Source organism: Suncus etruscus, chromosome 10 (assembly GCF_024139225.1).
Source record: "Suncus etruscus isolate mSunEtr1 chromosome 10, mSunEtr1.pri.cur, whole genome shotgun sequence".
Lineage (NCBI taxonomy): Eukaryota > Metazoa > Chordata > Mammalia > Eulipotyphla > Soricidae > Suncus > Suncus etruscus.
This window is the reverse complement of record NC_064857.1, coordinates 36,407,720-36,429,201: the sequence shown is the minus strand read 5'-3', so window position 1 is coordinate 36,429,201 and position 21,482 is coordinate 36,407,720. Positions and strand designations below refer to the sequence as shown.

At 53.2% G+C, this 21,482-nt stretch overlaps 1 protein-coding gene across 2 annotated transcripts in view; it reads right to left on the bottom strand.

Moving 5' to 3' along the window:
• Positions 1–20,005, bottom strand: part of ATP8B2 (ATPase phospholipid transporting 8B2) — a 29,880-nt gene extending 9,875 nt beyond the window's left edge. The window contains exons 1-14 of one of the 2 annotated variants that reach the window (XM_049782196.1): positions 19,947–20,005; positions 17,479–17,545; positions 15,388–15,446; positions 13,114–13,227; positions 12,905–13,003; positions 11,830–11,891; positions 11,670–11,742; positions 11,385–11,455; positions 10,898–10,977; positions 6,879–7,037; positions 6,649–6,737; positions 4,163–4,359; positions 1,811–2,019; positions 286–329 (exon numbers count right to left, since the gene is read on the bottom strand). In XM_049782196.1, the coding sequence (XP_049638153.1) occupies positions 286–329; positions 1,811–2,019; positions 4,163–4,359; positions 6,649–6,737; positions 6,879–7,037; positions 10,898–10,977; positions 11,385–11,455; positions 11,670–11,742; positions 11,830–11,891; positions 12,905–13,003; positions 13,114–13,227; positions 15,388–15,446; positions 17,479–17,509 (1,287 nt within the window). In that variant the 5' untranslated portion in view covers positions 17,510–17,545; positions 19,947–20,005. Of the gene's footprint in view, positions 1–285; positions 330–1,810; positions 2,020–4,162; positions 4,360–6,648; positions 6,738–6,878; positions 7,038–10,897; positions 10,978–11,384; positions 11,456–11,669; positions 11,743–11,829; positions 11,892–12,904; positions 13,004–13,113; positions 13,228–15,387; positions 15,447–16,493; positions 16,772–17,478; positions 17,546–19,946 lie in introns of those variants that run through there. The other variant, XM_049782195.1, reaches the window with a different exon arrangement.
• Between the last annotated feature and the right edge of the window lie 1,477 nt (positions 20,006–21,482).

Below are 21,482 nucleotides of genomic sequence, written 5' to 3'. Positions count from 1 at the left end.
TTCCTGAGTGCTGCCCGGTGTGAACACCCACCCCCCCCCAAAAAAAAAAATCTTGGATCCTGCTTCTGGAGAGTGACCTGCCAGCACAGAGCCAGAGGTAGATCCGGAGCACCCAAGGCCTGAAACAGGCAGAAGTCCTGTTCCTGTGATAACTCAAATTCCCTGACATGCAGCCAAATTCCCTGACATGCAGCCTGACAACACAGGAGCTGGCTAAGTTGAACCATGCAAGCCAGAACAGCCAACTTAATGGGCACACGAGGCGGCCTGGCAGCTGATCCTTACCTCTCCCAGCTCAGCTTTGTGTCCCAGGACATCAAACACGTCACCTGCACACAATGAAGACACAGACAGGGAAACAGTGTCAGAGCTTGCGGAGAACCCTCTAGAACAGAACCCTGGAGTCTGGGGTCCTTCAAGGCAGCCCAGCCAATGTCACACCGATTCACACAGCTACTCAGCGGAAGGGACAAGAGGCAAGAGGCAAGTCACCCCAGGCCCTTAGAGCCCCAGGACTGGGAGGATTGGCCCCAGCCTGTTTTGCAGTCCTTCTGCCAGCATGCCTCCTCAAGCACCGCCAAGTTCTTGCCCAATCCCAGACATTTGAGGTCTCTCCAGGCGCCTTTTCCTCATAGCAGACAAAGTCGCCACACGCAGGGCCTAAGCTGGGTTAGCACAGAGAAGCAGTTCTGAGCTGGGCTCTGTAAGCCTCACACAACACCCCAGCAGCTCTGCCAGGAGGCTGGGGCAGTAAAACCACACCAGGAAGATCATAATCACATTCCAGAGACTCACAGGGCCCTGAACAGGCAGCTTGGAGTAAGTTTGCGGTCCCAACAGGGTAAACCAGAGTCCAACCTGACCAGGATGCTCAGAAACCTGCATCGGGGACTTTGCATATAAAAAATTGAGAACAGGGAACAGAGCAGTGACGCAAGTGGTAGGGCATCTCCCTTGCACGCACTAACCTAGGACAGACCACGATTCGATCCCCCAGTGTCCCATATGGTCCCCCAAGCCAGGAGCGATTTCTGAGTGCATAGCCAAGAGTAACTGTTGAGTGTCACCGGGTGTGGTCCAATAAAACAAACAAAAAAAAAATTTGAGAACATGGGGCCCGAGAGAGAGACCACAGGGTAGGGTATTTGCCTTGCATGCAGCCGACCCAGGATGGATGGTGGTTCGAATCCTAGCATCCCATATGGTTCCCAAGCTGTTAAGGTGCCTGCCTTGCCTGCGCTAGCCTAGGACGGACCGCAGTTCAATCCCCCGGCGTCCCATATGGTCCCCCAAGAAGCCAGGAGCAACTTCTGAGCGCATAGCCAGGAGTAACCCCTGAGCATCACAGGGTGTGGCCCAAAAACCAAAAAAAAAAAAAAGCTGCCAAGAACGATTTCTGAGAACAGAGCCAGAGTAACCCCTGAGCACCACCGGTGTGACCCAAAAACAAAAACAAAATGAGAACAGGGCCAGAGACATAGCACAGTGGTAGGGTGTTTGCCTTGCATGCAGCTGATGCTGGATGGACCCGGGTTCAATCCTCGGCATCCCATATGGTCCCCTGAGCCTGCCAGGAATAATTTCTGAGCACAGAGCCAGAAGTAACACCTGAGCACCACCGGGTGTGGCCAAAAAAAATTTTTTTTTGAGAATAGAGCAGACTGAATGAGTCCCTTAAAGAGGCCCCATCACAGCCTGCCTGCCAAGTTGGGATTTAGAGGGAACTCGTTCAGGTCTGGAGTCCAAGGAGGGAAGAAGGAAGAACTCTTAAGACAGCTGCATGACCGTTGGGGTGCATGGGCCGGAGTACCATAGCTGCGGCCGTGGATGGAGCACTTGCTGAACACCATGATGTTCTGCGTGAGGGTGCCTGTCTTGTCCGAGAAGATGTACTCCACTTGGCCCAGCTCCTCGTTCAGGGTGGTAGTGCGGGCCTCGGCGGGAGTCCGCTTCTTCATGCAGAACATCTTCTTGTCCCAGTTGATGAAGTAGCTGTGGCCCAGGCGGATGACCTCCACACTGCACAGGGGACACGAGGAAAGGCTTGGGGTGGGAAGAGGAGGCAGGTGGCCCCATCCCCACAGGTTGCAGGCCCTCCGCCAACAGGGAGAAAAAAGAAAATGTAGAGATACGACGATGACGGCGGAGGCAGCAGCAGCAGTGACAGACACCCGGGCTGGTTGGGGAACGCAAGGAGATTCTAGAGGTGGAGGAAGAGGTCAAGGTGCCACCCCCAACCCTCTGAGCACTCCAGGCCACAAGGGGTATAGGGCCCAGGAAGAGGGGCAGGAGAGCACAAGTGGAGAAGGAGGGCGCATGGACAGACACTCGCCCAGTCTTACCTCAAGACTAAAATTACAGAAACCATGCAGAGAGAACGAGAGCACGCGCGAGGGGAGGGAGAGAGAAAAAGAGAGATGGTGAGGGTGCTGCACAGGTCCCTGTGGGGAGGCTGAGTGTAGAAGGAGGCGCTCCATGCTTCCCAACCCTGGCTCTGTGGTAGTCAGAGACAGGAAGCAAGTGGCGACACTGATAAGAGCCCAGGAAGCAGAGCCGAGCTCCAGAGGCTCCGGATGGCCCAAGACCCACCCTGGCACGCTTTGGCCATGTTCACTGACATCCTGAAAGGACCTCTGGGGGGCTCCAGGGAATGGGACTCAACTCTGGCCTGCTGCCCAGGCTACTCTCAGGACCCAGTTTAAGGATGGAGGAGCCTTGAGTGATGTGTTCGACACCCCCACCAGATACAATCAAACCCCCTCCACTCTCAGCCCACACTCCGTAATCTGAGCAATAAAGAACAAAGCCTCCTGAACTCTACAAGGCTCCCATGGGAACCAGACACAAAACACAGATAGCAAAGCAAAGCCCAAAGATGAAGGGAAAAAAAATAGCAATGTAACTTGAAAACATCTGTTTTGTTTTGGGGCTTTTAGACCCAGACCCAACAGTGTTCAGGACTTACTGCACTCAGGGATCATTCCTGGCGGGACTCAAGGAACCCTGTGTGGTGCCAGGAATTGAACTGTACTCTGCGACGTGCAAGGCCAGCACTTTAACGCCCATGTTTTTTCTCCAGCCCCATTTTTAGGGTTTTTTTTTTGGGGGGGGGGTGTTGTTGTTTTTTGGGGGGGGAGGGCTACTCCTGGCTCTGTGCTCAGAAATTACTTCTGAAAGGCTCGGGGGACCATATGGGATCCTAGGGACCAAACCTGGGTTGACAATATGCAAGGCAGACACCTACGTGCTACTGCTCTGGCTTTTTTTTTTTTTTTTTTTTTGGGGGGGGGGTCATACCCAGTGGCACTCAGGTGTTAATCCTGACTCTGCACTCAGAAGTAATTCCTAGCAGGCTCAGGGGACCATATGGGATGCTGGGATTAGAACCGGGGTCGGTCCAGTGTTGGCCACATGCAAGGCAAATGCCTTATCGCTGTGCTATAGCTCTGGTTCCTCTGGCTCATTTTAGTTTTTTGTTTTGTTTTTTTTTAAAGGAATTCTTCAATGGTTCACTCGACAAAGTCTATCAAAGACCCTTTGCAATAAAAAACAAACACAGCCCTAGGGTATTTGCCTTGCACATGGTGATCCAGGTTCGATCCTCAGCATCCTATATGGTCCCCCGAGCCTGCCAGGAGTGATTTCTGAGTACATAGCTAGGAGTAACCCCTGAGCATCGCTGGGTGTGGGCCCCACCCAAAAAAAAAAAATCCATGGGTGCTTTACTCTGGTTCATGATCCAAACTATGGGGTGCTAACTGTAGGGAAGGCAAGGCACCCAGAAATGGACAGTTCACACAATATGCTTGCAACACAAGCAGCAGAGAGCACGTGTTCTTTTGTAAAGACTGCACCTTGAAAAAAAAAAAAAAAAAAAAAAAAGACTGCACCTTGGGGCCGGGCGGTGGCGCTAATGGTAAGGCACCTGCCTTGCCTGCTCTAGCCTCGGACGGACCGCGGTTCGATCCCCCGGCGTCCCATATGGTCCCCCAAGCCAGGAGCGACTTCTGAGCGCATAGCCAGGAGTAACCCCTGAGCATCACCGGGTGTGGCCCAAAAACCAAAAAAAAAAAGACTGCACCTTTGGAGAGAAGTATGTCAGGAAGCCAAGGTTGTCTCCTGGGGACCCTGGGGTGGGGTGAAGGGCGGAGGGAGGGCATACCTGACATAGAGCGAGATGGGCACCACAGTGTTGAGGATGATGATGTAGGACCAGAAGGAGAGGAAGCCGGAGAAGAAGGCGCTGTCCACAGCTTCATCCCAAGGCAGGTACACCTGGAAACGCACCCCGACTTCGTGCTCCCAGATGGCATTGCCAATGGCCAAGATCACGCCCATGCAGACAAGGAACCCAAAAATCTGGGGAAGAGCGAGAAGCAGAGGTTAGCTGGTCTTGGCTGAAATCGTCCAGAGCAAATCCATCCCAAGAGGTCTCAACTCATCACATCTGAGCCTTGACGATTTCAGGCTTCAAGCTGGAAAGACTGCAAGGGGGGAAGGCACTTACTTGCCTTGTATGTGGCCTACCTCGGTTCTATTCCTAGAACTACACAGGGTTCCATGAAAATCTAAAGGAGGGGCCGGGAAGGTGGCGCTAGAGGTAAGGTGTCTGCCTTACAAGCGCTAGCCAAGGAACGGACCGCGGTTCGATCCCCTGGCGTCCCATATGGTCCCCCCAAGCCAGGGGCGATTTCTGAGCACATAGCCAGGAGTAACCCCTGAGCGCCAAACGGGTGTGGCCCAAAAAAACAAAAAAACAAAAAAACAAAAAGAAAATCTAAAGGAATGACTCATGAGTGCAGAGGCAGGAATTAGGCCTGAGCACCACCAGATATGACCCAACCTCCCCCAAATAAAACAAAAATTAATTTTTTTGGGGGGGGCCTCACCCATTTGATGCTCAGGGGTTACTCCTGGTATGTGCTCAGAAATCGCCCCTGGCTTGTGGGGGACCATATGGGGTGCCGGGGGATCGAACCGTAGGTCCATCCTACGCTAGCGCTTGCAAGGCAGACACCTTACCTCTAGCGCCACCTTGCCAGCCCCCCAAAATAAATTTTTAATGTAAATTTTGGAAATGTTAATTATTCTCATCCAGATTGTTAAAAATAATAATGATCTAGGCGTGAAAGATATACAGTAGCCTTACTGGGCATTGATCCCCAACGCCATATGTGGTTCTCCAAACACCACCAAGAATGACCCCTGAACACAGAAGCAGGAGAAAACCTGAGTACAGCCAGGTGTATCTCCAAAACAAAACAAAAATGTTTAAAAGGTGACCTGGGACATAATTTGTACCTTTGTGAATGTAAAGTTCTTGGTAGTCAAAAATCTTGAAATTTGAAATTCTCCAATCATTTCAAATGGGTGTGTAGTTCAGCCAGCACTGAGATCCAAGACATGCCCTGGCGCCCCTGACCACAAGGGGGCGTTGCACACTGAGGACTTGCTGGCCCCACTGAAACTACACCCCCAGACCTGCAATAGCAGGCAAACAGTGAGGCAAACAGAAAGGGAGCAGGGACATACAGGGAGTTCAAATTTCAAGAGTGAACAATAGGAGTCCGGAACTGCCCAGCCAGAAACTTTGCCTTTGGGGTCCCTTCACTTTCAAAGGCCAGGACACAAGCTCCTCATAGGCGGTCTTCAAGTGGAGATAGATTTGCCTTTAATTCCCCTACCCCACTCTCCATAGAAGTAAACAGAGGTTAGTTAGGGAAGATTCCCTTCAGCTTGCATACAGTTATCTTGTGTAGTTTCTAAACTTTTGTGTATGGGTTCACCCTACGGTACTTAGGGGTAACTCCCATGAATACTCGGACTATTAGGGTGTGGTGCATTCAAGGTAAGCAGTTAGTTCTCTGTCTCTCACTCTGTCTCCATCCCTCTGTGTCTGTCTGTCTGTCTCATTTTTGGATCATACACAGCTGTGCTCAGGGCTTATTCCTGGCTCTGCACTTAAGGATCACTTCAGGGTGAAAGACAAATGACTTACCCGCTATACTATCTCTCCAGCCCCACATAAGTAGGTTGCTTTTTTTTTTGGGGGGGGGGGGGAGGCAGGGGTTTGGGTCACACTCGGCATCACTCAGGGGTCACTCCTGGCTCTATGCTCAGAAATGGTTCCTGGCAGGCTCGGGGGACCATATGGGATGATGGGATTCGAACCACCATCCTTCTGCATGCAAGGCAAATGCTCTAACTCCATGCTATCTCTCCAACCCTAGAAGTAGTTTTTAAAATAACATCTTCCAAGAGTACAGAGAACTTTAAATAAATACTACCTGCCTTTGGCTGAACTGCTGAAGGTTTTGGAGTAGATTTTGTTTTTTATTTTTTCATTTTTGGGCCAAATCCAGTGGTGGCTCCTCAGGGGTTACCCCTGGCTCTGCATTCAGGAATCACTCCTATAGGTGATCCCATTCATACAGGATGTCAGGCAGCGAACCCAAGTCAGCCCTGTGCATGGCAAGTGCCTTATCCTCTGTACCTTAGATAAGGTAAGTGCTTTACCTCTTGGGGCCCTGCCAGAGAATCATAAAGCCCAGACTGAAACCTAACCACTGACAGCGGGGATACGAGGGCCAAGGGAGCAGTCCCAGAGAAGGGGCAGAGCTGGGTTGGGACCGTGTGTGAAGGTCATACCCAGAGCACCAAAGTATTCATGAGGCGATCAATACTTGTTCTCTTGAACTTCGTCCGGCCACTGTTCTGCATCAACTTCGTATCAGGGCCTAGGAAAGGGCAGGGAGAGCTGGAGATGTGCCCCAAGTGGAGATGTAGGCCTGCCTACATACTGCCTCGACACAGGCAGTCTATGCCCACTTCCTCCCCCATTGGCTCTTCCCCTTCTTGCTGCAGCTGAAGACACTCACCAGCAAAGATGACCAGTCCAAAGCACCACTCCGTGTTCCGCAGCACGCAGCCCCGCAAAAGCATGTTCTGGTTGCTCAAAGGGAACTTGTTCTCCTTCCAATAAAGGGTTCCACTGAACTTGTCCAGCTTGTTGTTGGGGGGTTCACAGATCACCTCACCTGAAGAGAAGACAAAAAGTCTCACCATCAGCAGTCCATCCCGTGCATGGCTTGATTGGGAGATGAGGAAATAGGAAAAGCAGCATTCCTGATGGGAGAACCCTATGTGGTGCCAGGGATCAAACCCAGGTCAACTGCAAGCAAGGCAAGCACCCTCCTTCCCTGTCCTGTCTCTTTGGTCCCCCCAGCATTCAGCTTTTGGTTTTTTTGTTTTGTTTTGTTTTGTTTGTTTTTGGGTCACACCCGGCAGCACTCAGGGGTTACTCATGGCTTTACACTCAGAAATCACTCCTGGCAGGCTCGAGGAACCATATGGGATTTTGAACCACCATCCTTCTGCATGCAAGGCAAACGTCCTACCTCTGTGCTATCTCTCCAGCCCCCAGCATTCAGCTTTTAAGAAAACAATGGAGCAGCACAAATGAAAATGCAACTGCAGGGCTGACGAGATGCTCAAAAAGTCAAGAGCAAGACAAGGCGTGCAGTCGCTCGTGTTCGTCACTCCGCCCTCGTGGCACTCGCCCAAAAAAAAAAAAAAGGCAAGAGCAGGGCCAGCAATAAGGCATCTGCCTTGTACGTAACCATCACAGGATGGACCCTAGTTCAAATCCCGGGATCCCATATGGTCCCCCCGAGGCTGTCAGGAGTGACTTCTGAGCGCAGAGCCAGAAGTAACCCATGAGTGCTGCCAGGTATGACCCAAATAAAAAACAAAAAACAAACACCAGAAGTGATTCCCGAGTTCAAAACTAGGAGGAGTATACCCTAGCCTAGCACCACCAGGTGTGACCCAAAAACAAACAAAAGTGTCCACAGGTCTTGTCACCTCAATTTGTGAACTGTATTCTACAGAAATGATAATGTAGTAACAGTGAGTCTTGCTGGAGCATTATTTGAACCACAGAAGACTGAAAGGGAAGTCAAGGAACTGTTGAGTAAATGATGTATTGATTTAATGAAATATTAACGTGGTTATTAAAGAGAATGTGGTAAATTTCTTCCAGGCTAAGATGCTGATGATGTATTTACTAGAGAAAGGCAGGCTGCAGAGACATCCAATCACAGTCCTCAATGAGATTGTGAAGTGTGGATGAACATTTAACTAACTGCTGGTAAACTTGCTGCCTTACTCAGGACAGCATTTTCCTGTGCCCACTATGTAGTCTGGATAGTTAGAAGGAGCACACATTATTATTCTTAATAAACAGTAAGGGGGGCCAGAGAGATAGCATGGAGGTAAGTTGTTTTGCCTTGCATGCAGAAGGACAGTGGTTCAAATCCTGGCATCCCATATGGTTCCCCTGAGCCTGCCAGGAGCAATTTCTGAGCGTAGAGTAGAGCCAGGAGTAACCCCTGAGCACTGGCAGGTGTGACCCAAAAACAAAAACAAAAAGAACAGTAAGGAAAGAACTGACTTTCGTGTGTCTATCAAGGAGGTAGGGGGCCTAAGTGATAACACAGCAGTAGGGCATTTGCCTTGCATGTTGCCGACTTGGGACAGACCAGGGTTCAATTCCCGGCACCCCATATGGTCCCTCAAGCCTGAGCTCAGAGCCAGGAAAAACCCCTGAGCTGCTGGGTGTGCCCCAAAAAACAAACAAACAAACAAACAAACAAAAAATCAAGGAGGTAGTGATCAGGCATGAAACAGGTAAGAGACCAGAAATATTATATGGGGGGGAGGGGTAGCAATAGTACAACGGTATGGTCGACCTGGGACAAACCGGGGTTCTTTTTTTTGTCTGTTTGGGTTTTTTGTTTTGCTTTTTATTTTGGGGGGGGGCACACCCATTTGAATCTTATGGCTTACTCCTGGCTATGCGCTCAGAAATCACCCCTGGCTTGGGGGGACCATATGGGATGCCAGGGGATCGAACCACAGTCTGTCCCAAGCTAGTGCTTACAAGGCAGATGCCTTACCTCTAGTGCCACCTCTCCAGCCCCTGAATCCGGGTTCTCTTCCTAGCATCTCATATACCAGTCCCCTGAGCCTGCCTAGAGCCATTTCTGAGTGCAGAGCCAGGAGTAACCCCCTGAGCACTGCCAGGTGTGGCCCAAAACCTTCCCTCAAAAAAAAAAAAATGATACAGGGGTTAAAACACTTGCCTTGCACATGTCTGACTGCTTGATCCCCAGCACCCAGGTTCTCCAGGTCCTACCAGGAGTGATCCCTGAGCACAGAGCCAAGTGTAAGATCTGAACACAGTTAGGTATAGCCCAACCCCCTCTACCAAAAATGAAAGTTCCAAGGCCTGTAATGAGACTCATTAGTCAAGTGTTTGCCTTGCATGTTTAAGTTCCCGGGTTTGATCCCTGGCATGAGTCGATGGTGGTTTAAGTATGAGGACAGAGAGGGGCCGAAGCGATAGCATAGTGGTAGGGCATTTGCACACCACCAACCAAAACAGACTTAGGTTTGATTCTCAGTATCCCATATGGTCCCTGAGCCTACCAGGGGTGATTTCTGAGCACAGAGCCAAGAGTAACCCTGAGCACTGCCAGGTGTGTCCCCACCCAAAAAAAAAGTATAGAGCCCCGGAGAGATAGCACAGCGGCGTTTGCTTTGCAAGCAGCCAATCCAGAACCAAAGGTGGTTGGTTTGAATCCCGGTGTCCCATATGGTCATATGGTCCCCTGTGCCTGCCAAGAGCTGTTTCTGAGCAGACAGCCAGGAGTAACCCCTGAGCACCACTGGGTGTGGCCCAAAAACCAAAAAAAAAAAAGATTCCTGTCTGGGCCCAGAGAGATAGCACAGCGAAGTTTGCCTTGCAAGCAGCTGATCCAGGACCAACAGTGGTTGGTTCGAATCCTGGTGTCCCATATGGTCCCCCGTGCCTGCCAGGAGCTATTTCTGAGTAGATAGCCAGGAGTAACCCCTGAGCACCACTGGGTGTGGCCTAAAAACCAAAAAAAAAAAAAAAGTATAGAGACAGAGAGATGAGATGGCTAAGCATATACTCTACAAGCAGGAAACCCTGATTCGGTCCCTGGTTCTGCATGACCCAGAGTACCACCTTAAGGTACTTAAGTACCACCCAAGTACATATCAGGGGCCAGAGTGACAGCACAGCAGTAGGGTATTTGCCTTGCATGCTGCTGAACTGGAATGGACCCAGGTTCAATCCCCGGCATCCCATATGGTCTCTTAAGCCTGCCGGGACTGATACCTGAGCACCACCAGCTGTGGAAAAAAAAAAAACAGAAGTGCACTCCAGCACACAGATGTGGGCCAAGAGCAAAAAAAAACTTTTAAATATACAGCTAGGACTTAGCAGATCTTTGTTGCCCTTTCTACCCAAACTGAATCCACATTACAGCAGGTGGAACATTTTATGCTCACAAAGCTTCAATTTCTAAGTTATAGTAATACAAGAACCCCCCCCCCAAAAAAAAAAAAAAGCTACAAGGGCCGGAGAAATAGCATAGCAGTAGGGTGTTTGCCTTGCACGCGGCCGATCCAGGACTGATGGTGGTTCGAATCCCAGCATCCCATATGGTCCCCCGTGCCTGCCAGAAGCAACTTCTGAGCGCAGAGCCAGGAATAACCCCTGAGCAATGCAGCGTATGACCCAAATACCAAAAAAAAAAAAAAAAAAAAAAGAACTAACCCTGAGTCAAGAACCAAGGGCTGGAAGGGCTGGAGCATTAGTACAGACCATTTGCACACAACTGTCCTGGGTTCGATCTCCAGCACCTCAAATGGTCCCACTAGGAATGATCCCTAAGCACAGAGCCAAAAGGAAGCTCTGAGCACTGTCACATGTGGGACCTGTCCCCCAAAAAAGGGAGTGGTGCAATTTAAATATCAAACCCAAACTTTCAACTCTCCTCTTCTGTGGCTGCTTCTCCCAGTCACTCACCGTCGAACTTGGCAAGCTTGCTGAGGTCTCCCAGCTCTGAGGTGATGGGGATTGCCTGGCGTACTTTCGTGTTGGTCTCTCTGCAAGGACAATATCCCCAAGTCCAGGTTTCCATTTGCCACCCCCAGACCAAGCGAGGTGCACCTGACACTGCCACGACTGCTTCCATGCACCCCAGGCAAAAGAATCCTAGCATATTTCCAACAAGCATGTCCTGTACTGAATGTTCCAAAATACACAGAACCCTTGGGGCCGGAGCGGTGGCACTAGTGGTAAGGTGTCTGCCTTGCAAGCGCTAGCCTAGGACGGACCGTGGTTCAATCCCCCATTTGATCCCCCAAGCCAGGAGCGATTTCTGAGCGCATAGTCAGGAGTAACCCCTGAGTGTTACCGGGTGTGCCCCCCCCCAAAAAAAAATAGACACAGAACCCAAAGCCAGGACTTCATTCGTCCTCAAACCTTAAGTATGCCCCAAATATGAACTCACCCATCGAGCTCTGCGGTCTCAATGTAACACAGTCCGTGGGGCTCACTACTGGAGAGAAGCAGAAGATCCGCCTAGAAAGAGCCTCATGATCAGTCTGTTGGCCCCCTCTAGTGCCCCCAGAATCCATGTGGCTCATGTGGCTCAGCTCAGACCTAAGCATGAGGATTGCTAGAAAGGAGGCAGCCAAACAAGGGTGACCCAGAAGCCCTGCTCTGCACAAAAGTGCCTTCCTTGGGACAGAGGAAAGGGGGCAACCCACGGTCCACAGGGCACTTTGTCCCTTACCGCCACAAACTGGTTATTCTCGAGCTTGATGATGTCACCGACACAGACATTCATCCACTGCTCCTGCTGCAGGCTGAGCGAGGAGACAGAAAAGTGTCAGCACCTCTAGGGAGAAGCCAGAGGGAGGTCCCAGGGCGCCCAGTCCCCCTTGGGCACTCACATTCCGTTAATCAGCACCTGGGACTGGCGGTTGTTCACCTGGTTATCACTCTTGTGGCGGAACTGGGGGGAGGGGGGGCAGAGAAGTAACTCAGAATTTTTCAGACTCCGGATGTATTTTGGCTTCTCATCATTTACTGAGATGAGAAGCACACTTGGCAAGCCCCCTTAGAAAATGCCTTCATTCCTCCCTCCCTTTCTTCTTCTCCCTTCCCTTAATCCTTCTTTCATTTGGATTTTAGGGATACACCTGGAACTGCTTAGGGCTTACTCCTGGCTCTCTGGTACTCAGGGCTCATTCCTTGCAGGGCCCAGAGGTCCCAGGAGTCAAATACAAGTTGGCCACAAGCAAAACAAGCACCCTGCCAGTGGCACTATTCCTCCAATATCCAAACCCAATTTTTCTTTTTTTTTTTTTTTGTGGTTTTTGGGTCACACCCGGCAGTGCTCAGGGGTTATTCCTGGCTCCAGGCTCAGAAATTGCTCCTGGCAGGCACAGGGGACCATATGGGGCGCTGGGATTCAAACCGATGACCTCCTGCATGAAAGGCAAACGTCTTACCTCCATGCTATCTCTCCAGCCCCCAAACCCAATTTTTCTAAACAAACAAACAGAAGCACCTACCACACACACTCACCCACACACACAAGAGCACCCAAGGTAACTGTCCCCTCCATGGCTCCAGCAGCTCAGGCTGAGGGAGGGCAATATCTACTTTGGGAAGCACTGACTTCACGGACCAATGGAATGCACTGTGGGGCTCCCCAAAGACGCCTCTTCCGAAAGGCAACTTACGCCCCTCTTCCCACTCAACCCTGATTCCACGGAGAAGCAAGAGCATAAAAGGGAGGAGGAAGGGCCCGGAGAGATAGCACAGCGGCGTTTGCCTTGCAAGCAGCTGATCCAGGACCAAAGGTGGTTGGTTCAAATCCCGGTGTCCCATATGGTCCCCAGTGCCTGCCAGGAGTAACCCCTGAGCACCGCCGGGTGTGACCCAAAAACAAAAACAAAAACAAAAACAAAAAAAAAAGGGAGGAGGAAGCTGAGGGTTCCAGGACATGGGCCAAGGACTCACGTAGTCATCAGTGGCATCTTTAACAGCTGTGATGGTGAGGACAAGAACCAAAGGCACGATGGTGGTGAACCACGACAAGGATGAGATCTGGGGGATCAGCTGCAAAGGAGGAAGAGAGAGAGGCCTCTGAGTCCTGCCTCTTTCCCTGGCCACTCCCCGCCAAATCTTTTTCCTCCCAGGTCGTTAGGTTTGGGATAGCTACCACTTACCTGCAGAATGAGAAGGAACAAGAAGTAGGTATTGGCGACTTCCTGGAACTGCTCAAAGAGGTTGACAGGCAGGAAGGTAAGAACATTGTACTTGGAGGTCTTGATGCAGTTACTCTATAGTAGGGAAGAGAAAACGGTGAAACAGCTGCCAACCACATCCAGAGACCAATGCTGTCTCTCCCCATCCTTCCTGTCACCTGGGAGGATGAGGAAGTGAGGAAAGAGGAGGGGAAGTGAACAGGGAAGAAGATTTGTGGGTCCAGTGGCTCCTGCTGTGCTGCAGCTGAGGCATCAAACATCAGCACAACAACTTGGGCTGGAGACACAGGACAGCAGAGAAGGAGCTTGTGGGGCCAGAGCAATAGCACAAGGGTAGGGCATTTGTCTTGCATGCGGACGACCTGGGACAGATTCAGGTTCAATTCCCAGCATCTCATATGGTCCCCCTAGCCTGCCAGGGGTGATTTCTGAGTGCAGAGAGCCAGGAATAACCCTTAAGCATCGCCAGGTGTGCCCCTCCCCCCCCCCAAAAAAAAAAGAGAAGGAGTTTGCCTGGCACATGGCCATCCTGGGTTTCATCCCCTGCATCATATAGGGTCGGACCCCAGAACCCAGTCAGGAATGATCTCTCCTGATGTGACACCGCCCCCCCCCCCAAAAAAAGAAAAAAAAGATGAAAATGAGAAAAAGCACAACAGCAAACAAGGTTTGGTAAGGAGCCATCCCCTGCAACCACAAAGTCCTATTCCATAATGCCACTCCTCATTTTTTTGGACTTTCGGGCCACACCCAGTGGTGCTCAGGGGTTACACTTCCTGGCACTGTGTTTAGAAATCCGGGGAGCCATAAGGGATGCTGGGGATTGAAATGGGGTTGGCCTCATGCAAGGCAAGCACCCTACCCACTGTACTATTTTTTGTTTGTTTGTTTGTTTTTGGGTCACAACCTGCAGTGCCAGGGGGTTACTCTTGGGTCTGTGCTCAGAAATTGCTCTTGGCAGGCTCGGGGGACCATACAGAATGCCAGGAACCAAACCATTTGTCCTAAGTCTACTGTGTGCAAAGCAAACGCCTTCGGATGTGCTATCTCTCCGGCCCCCCACGATACTATTGCTCCAACCTCTGCGCATCCTCCTTTATGGTAAATCAAGTTGAATATTCCACAGTTCCCAATGGGGAAAGGGGAATCCCATACTTCCTATCCAGGGAGGATAGGAGTAGCTGGTCCAGTAGTAATTCCCAGCAGTAAATAATCCACACAGATATGGAGGTCTTAGCAGGCAAGACAACTCACACCACAGCTGTTCACCCACAAACCAGTCGCTCCACCACATGGAACCACAAGCCTTGATGGTAGCTCACTCCTAAGCTTTCCTGCCTCCCATTTATTGAAATCCAATCAAAGCCCCTGCCCAGGGTGAGAAGGAAAAAGCCAGATGAGAGGCAATGGGAAAACAAGGCCAACAGAAAATAATTAAGATCCAACTGGGAACTATTTTAAAGGACTCTATTCACTGCACACTCTTCTTTCATTTTTTCTTTTGTTTCTGATTTTGGGAGAAGGAGGGGAACACCTGGCAGTGCTCAGGATTTATTCCTGGTTCTGTGCTCAGGGATTACTTCTTTTTGTATGTTTGTTTGTTTTGGTTTTTGGTTTTGGGTCACACCCGGCAAGGCTCAGGGGTTACTCCTGGCTCTACGCTCAGAAATTGCTCCTGGCATCCCCTATGGTTTCAAGGGTGATTTCTGAGCTTAGAGCCACGAGTATCCCCTGAGCACTGCCGGGTGTGACCCAAAAAACAAACAAAAAACAAAAAACAAAACAAAAAAAAACAATGTTATTGATTGATTTGTTTTGGAGCCACACCCAGCGATGCTCAGGGGTCATTCCTAGCTCTTCACTCAGAAATCGCCCCTGACAGGCTCAGGGACTATATGGGATGCCAGGAATCGAACCGGGTCTGTCCCACGTCTGCTGAATGCAAGGCAAACACCCTACTGCTGTGCTATCTCTCCAGCCCCTCAGGGATCACTTCTGATGGACTCAGGGGCTCATAGGGGATGCTGGGAAGAGAACCCCAGTAGGTTCCAGGCAAGTGCCCTTTGGGCTGTATTCTCTCTCCAGCCCCTCTTTCTGACTCAAGAGGAGGTCACTTAGCTAAGCTTCAACATTTACACACACAACAACTTTCTGCAACAAAGCAAGGGCAGGCAGAAACTCTGATTAGGCTGTGATTAAGCCTGTGAATGAAGGAGCCCAGTCTAGAGCACTCACCGCATACTGGAATTTCTCATTGTACTCTCGGTCATTGGCCCGCGCCCTCCTTTCTTCTTCTGCAACAGAAAGATGCTGGGGTCAGCAGGGGCAAAATGAGGCTCGGCTCACACTGCGACGGGTCCTGCTAGGTCCATGGTTCTACCTATGGAACCCCAGAGCTGCCTGAATATTCCCCTCTAGTTCACCTTTCCGGCCCCTGGCCCCTCCAGACTGAAGACAGAACTAGAAGTCTCTCTCCCTCCCCCTTCTCTCCCCTCTGGGGGACTGGAGGCTCCTTGGTCACTCTCCCCATCCCTTTGGTTAGCACCACGACCATTAATAAACTGGAGAGTTGTTGGAGGGACAGCAGCTACGGACACAAAAAAACAAGTGCTTTCCTAGGGACCCCAGGCTTCTCCAGCCTCGGGAGGTGGGGGTGGCAAGGGAGAGGGTCACTGTGCCCTGGAACTGCTCTGCGGCTATGTCCCACACATGTGGGCCCCCCCTCCAGGAGCTCTTGCTTGTCACATGCCACCAGCAGTAGCTCCTGACTGGCCCTCAATGACATCACCGTCTTCCAAAGCTCGTCTTCCAGGAGAGGGAGGGCAGGGGCAGGGAAATGGTTACAGGGGGCAGATGAAGGAGGGGAATCCCTGGTCAGGGTTTCCTGTGTCATCTGCAATCACTCCCCCTACGGTGAGGGGTTAAAAGTGAAAAAACCCTTTGCAGACCCTAGACCCCCCCTAGACCAGCATTGAATTCAGACCCCAGAACACACCACACAGCACCGTCCTGCGATGACATTCCAGCCCCATTCCAGCGACACCACCTGCCATCTGCCACCTCCCATTCCTGGCCACCGAGATGCTGGTAGCTAAGAAGCTGCATAAGCAGTGGAAGCTGCAAACGCATCCTCCTCCAGCTATATGGGACCTCTTCGCTGCACCCCCAAACTTCCCCGGCGCAGTGCCCATGGTGCAAAAGGAGGAGAAGAAAGGCTCTGGCCCTGGGAGCCAGGATGTGGGGGGTCCCACAGATGGGATGGGGGGTGGGAACTGGGGACAGAGAGGAAAAGGAGAAACTGCAGCAGATCTGGGGTGCCAGGTGGCTGCCTACCCCCCTACCTGTCCCCCAGGATGGCTTCGTGCGGCTCCAGGAAGAGGGCGCAGGGGCCCACTTCTCAGGCATCTCCTTGGGGACTGTCATGACGCCGGGATGCGCGAGGCCAGGTGGACCTGTCAGTCTGTCAGTCTGTCTGTCCGCCCTCGGCCTCAACGGCACCGAGGCGGCGGCCCCCAGGCGAGGCCGAGGCGCTGCGGCGGCCGCGCAGAGGGAAGCCCCGGCCGTAGGGCGCGTGCCACGCCGCCGGCAGCCCGGGCCATCCCCACCGTGGCACCGCAACGCACCGGCCGCCCGCCCGCCCGCCGACCGACTGCAGCGGCCGCACCCGCTCCGCCCCGCCCGCGCCCCGTAGGCGACGCAGGCCCCGCCCCGCCCGGCCAATGAGAACGAAGTCACGCCCACGTCGCCCCGGCAACCGCCTCTCGCCCCGCCCACGTCGCCCCGGTAACCGCCTCTCGCCCCGCCCACCAGCAGGACGTGGGAGGGGGAGGTGGCAGAGGCGCGGGGGCTAGGCTGGAGAGGGCAAAGACTCCGGCCTTAGGCTGCTTCCCAGACTCTTGAGTTCCAGTCCTGGGAGCCCCAGAAGGTGCTCAGCATCTTGGGGGGGTTCGGTGGGGGGAAGTGGGGGTGGGTTCAAGGGCAAGAACTGGGTGTTCTAGGCGGCCCCCTAACGAAAAGAGTAGGGGCCGGATGGATAGCACAGAGGTAGGGTTTTTGCCCTGCATGCAGAAGGATGGTGGTTTGAATCCCGGCATCCCATATGGTCCCCTGAGCCTGCCAGGAGCCATTTCTGAGCGTAGAGCCAGGAGGAACCCCTGTCCTGAGCGCTGCCGGGTGTGACCCAAAAACCAAAAACATAAATAAATAAATAAATAAATAAATAAGAAAAGAGTTGCACTCCACACTATGCTTCACACCTTCCTTAGGTTCCCTAGGCATCACACGACCCCCCTCAAACCCTGGGCTGAGAGCCCCGGCCTGTCTTACCTGGGGGGCGCTTCTTTGCACACAGTGCCATCTCACCCAGCAAGGTCCCACAATCCCATGGGAGACCCTAAAGAGAGAAGACAAGACAGCTGATGGCCTTCATTACCCAGGCAAGACTCCTCCTGCAGTGCTCCTCCTCCCTGGCATCCCTTCCACCCACACTGCCCTAACAGAGCCGTGAGAACGCACACCCACTTCACCAAGAGCACTTGGTGCTGACTCTAGGAAAAGCACATCCTGCGGGGGGCAGAGAAAGGAGGCAGAGAGAGAATGACTGGAGGAAGGGCCCCCACACTCTCGGTTCCCACCCCATGTGGCTGTCCCCATGCGCCCTGGCACCAAAGCAGGGTTGGGTATTGACTGGAAAGCTAACTTTCCAGGGTGGGGCTTGTACCCCCCCCCCCCGCTGGCAGCCAGGAAGCACCTGGCAGTACCTCAGGAAACAGAGTGGGCAGGCTCCACCCTAGTCAAAAGCATTTCTGACCCCCCCCCCACACACACACACCCCTGAGCTCTCCTGATCACCCCACAGAGAAGCCCGCCTCACTTCCTGCACTGCTCTACCCAAACCACTTCCTCCCTGGCTGCTGGGTCAGTGAAGGGGTCTCTTTGCCTCTCAGACTCTCCAGGACCTGTTCAGTCATATTGGGGAGGGGTCTCCCCTCCAGTGTAACTTCTCCATCTCTGGTCACCTAAAGTGTCATGGACAAGGGGCCGAAGTGATAGCACAGCCTTGCATGTAGCCAACACAGGACAGACCCCGGTTTGAATCCCAGCATCCCATATGGTCCCCCGAGCCTGCCAGGAGAGAAGTCTGAGCGAAGAGCCAGGAGTAAATCCTGAGGCCGCTGGGTGTGACCCAAAAACCAAAAAAAAAAAAAAAAAAAAGAAATGTGTCATGGACAAGAGAGGCTCTTGGAGCTGGGCTGGCCCATGGAAACTGCCCACCAGGCTCTGAGCCCTCGGTGCCCTCATCTCCTCCTTCTCTTCTCCACTCCCTCCTCCTGGGTATACCCTGCCAGCCTGTCAGCACCAAGAGGTACTACTAATTGACTGTCTGCCCGACCTCCTTAATTACAGGCTCTGGGCCCCCCAAAACACACACACACCACACACACTTAAACACACACACACACACATACACACCACACACACACTTCTGGCCAGTGATTCCTCCATGAAGGCCCAGCAGTCATGGCAAATCCGGGGCAGCCTGTTCCCCCTCACCGCCCCAGCCCTGGCTGTGGAGGGTGCCTGGCCCGGCAGACAAACCTCATCCACATTTTAGAGATGCCAAGCCCTGGGAAGGGGGGCCTCCACCCAGGCGTGAATGAGTCATGCGGGTGGGGAGCCCAGACAGAGGGGCGAGGTGAGAGAGAAGATTTGCAGAGGGCATGGCCCGCCCTGGACAAGCAAGGAGCTGGGGAGCCTTCTAGAAACAGGGGGTGTACCAGATGTGGGCTTGGGGGGTCCCCCCGAGCAAGGAGCTAGTCACAGAACTGAGCTTTGAAATCTGGAGTCTAAATCTGGACCGGGACTTGGGAAAAGTTGATTTTTACCCTCTGGGACCATCTCGCTGAGGTGGGGCTGAGAGTTGGCTTTGGACACAGACTTTCTTAGTCACTTCTGGGTACTGGGCACAAACAAGGGGGGCACCAGGGGAGGCAAGTACGGAGGGGGGTGGCCCTGCGGAAACAGGGGGGCCCCTATTTGCTCCCTGGCCTCGCCCAGGTCTGTCTTTTCAGCCTTGCAGCCTCTTCGCCACGTGGCCCAGGCCCCCACGGCCACAGGGGATAAAAATAGCATCTGGGGTGGCAGAGAGACAAGAAGGGGACCCGGAGAAGGGAAGGGAAGGGAAGGGAAAAGAAGGGGCCCGCCCAGATGTCCCAGTCCTAACCTGGGGACAGGCACCCCCATTCCCAAGTAGGATGCAGTGGGGAGCCAGGTAGCAACAGCAAGACACCCCAAAAGGGCCAGAGAGATAGCACAGAGGTAGGGCGTTTGCCTTGCCTGCCACCAACCCAGGACAGACTTGGGTTGGATTCCAAGCATCCCATTTGGTCCCCCCAAGCCTGCCCAGAGTGATTTCTGAGTGCAGAGCCAGGAGTGACCCCTGAGAGTCACCGGGTGTGACCCCCCCAAAAAATAAAATCAAGACCCCCTCCAACTTACTCGCTATCCAGCCCCAACCCTGACCCCCTCCCAGATCCAATAGGGTACCCCGGCTCATCTCCTCATCCAGATCTCTTCTAGGCCAAACCCCCAAGCTCTGGGCGCCCCAAAACTCTCGGATCCGGACTTCGGGGTGCAAGCCCACCCCAGGTGAGAGGGTCCAGCGGATGAGCAGATGAGGGGTTCGCACCCCTCACCCCTGAGAGCTTCAGGGGCCCTCAGCACCCCATCCCGCCTCCCTCCCAGCACCCCCCATCCTCGAGCACCCCAAAAGGGCCCGGGGCGGCCCCCCTCACCTCAGACCTCGGCGCCCCGCACCCGGCCCGGCGGCCCCGCGGCGTCCATGCCGGGGCTGCGGCGGGGGGCGCTGGGCTCCCCGCGCGCCTCCCGCCCCCAGCTCCGCCGCGCTCCGCCGGGCTCGGCCGCTACTTTGTGCCGCTCGGGGCCGCGGCGGCGGAAGTGACGGGCGGGCGGGGCCGGGCGGGGGGGCGGGGCCGGGCGGGGGGGCGGGCCGCCATCTTTGAGAGGGGCAGCCGACCCGGGGCGGGGGGCGGCCGGGCGGGCGGAGGGTGGCGGCGCCATCTTTGTGTCGGGCAAGCGAGGCGGGGGGGAGGGGGAGGGCCGCCGCTTCCGGGAAAGGGAGGTGGAGGCGCGGGGAGGGAAGTCGGGAGGGGTCGCGATGGTTGACCGTAGGCCGAGGGCATCTCTCTCCTCCTGCCCCCGTCCCTAAGCCCTTCCTTCCTTCCTTCTTTTCTTCCTTCTCTCCTTTCCTCCTTCCTTCCTCCTTCTTTTCTTCCTCCTCCTTTCTTTCCTCTTCTTTCCTCCTTCCTTCCTCTTCCTTTTCTTCCTTCCTCCATCCTTCCTCTTCCTTCTTTCCTTCCCTCCTCCTCCTTTCCTTCCTCTTCCTTCTTTTTTCCTCCTTCCTTTCCTTCCTCCTCTTCTTCCTTCCTTCTTCCTCCTCTTCCTACTTCCTTTTCCTTCCTTCCTTCTTTCCTTTCTCTTCCTTCCTCCTTCCTTCCCCTTCCTTCCACCTCTTCCTCCTTTCTTCTTTCCTTTCTTTCTTTCCTTTTTCCTTCCTTCCTTCCTTTTTTCCTTCTTCCTCTTCCTACTTCCTTCCTTCTCCTTCCTCCTCTTTCTCCTTTCCTTCCTTCCTCCTTTCCTTCCTCTTCCTTCTTCTTTCCTCCCTCCTCCTTTCCTTCTTCCTCTTCTTCTTTCTCTTTCTTCTCTTTCCTTCCTCCTCCTTTTCTTCCTCTTCCTTCTTTCCCTTCTTCCTCTAATTCCTTCCTTCTTTCCTTTCTCCTCTTACTCCTTCCTTCTTTCCTTCCTTCCTCCTCCTTCTTTTCTTCCTCTTTCTTCCTTCCTTCCTTCCCCTGCATGCGGGTTGCCGCTTCCACCAGCCTCATGCATGCAAGGGCCCGAGCTGTGCCTCGGTTTCCTGCACTGCCCACCCGGGCTCCAGGCAGCATGCATTGGTGGTTGGTGCACTCTTGCCTTTTCCTGCCAAGATCCCTCGGAGCATGTCCAGGATCTCCAGAAGTGACAGGATCTCTGGGTACACCCATAGAGAGTACCCCTCAAAGAGGAGTGAGGATGCCAAAACCATAGGATAACGGGGAAGGCATTTACCTTGTGCGCAGTCAACCTGGGTTCCATTCCCAGCATCCCAGATGGTCCCCCTAAGCCTACCAGGAGTGATTTCTCAGCCCAGAGCCCTGGAGGAGTTAGTTAGTCCTGAGCACTGGCCGGCTGAGGCCCCCAAATAAACAAAGCCAAAGAAAGAGAAAAGTGGCATAGTGGGTCCAACTATGGAGGAAGCCCCAGGTATCAACTAT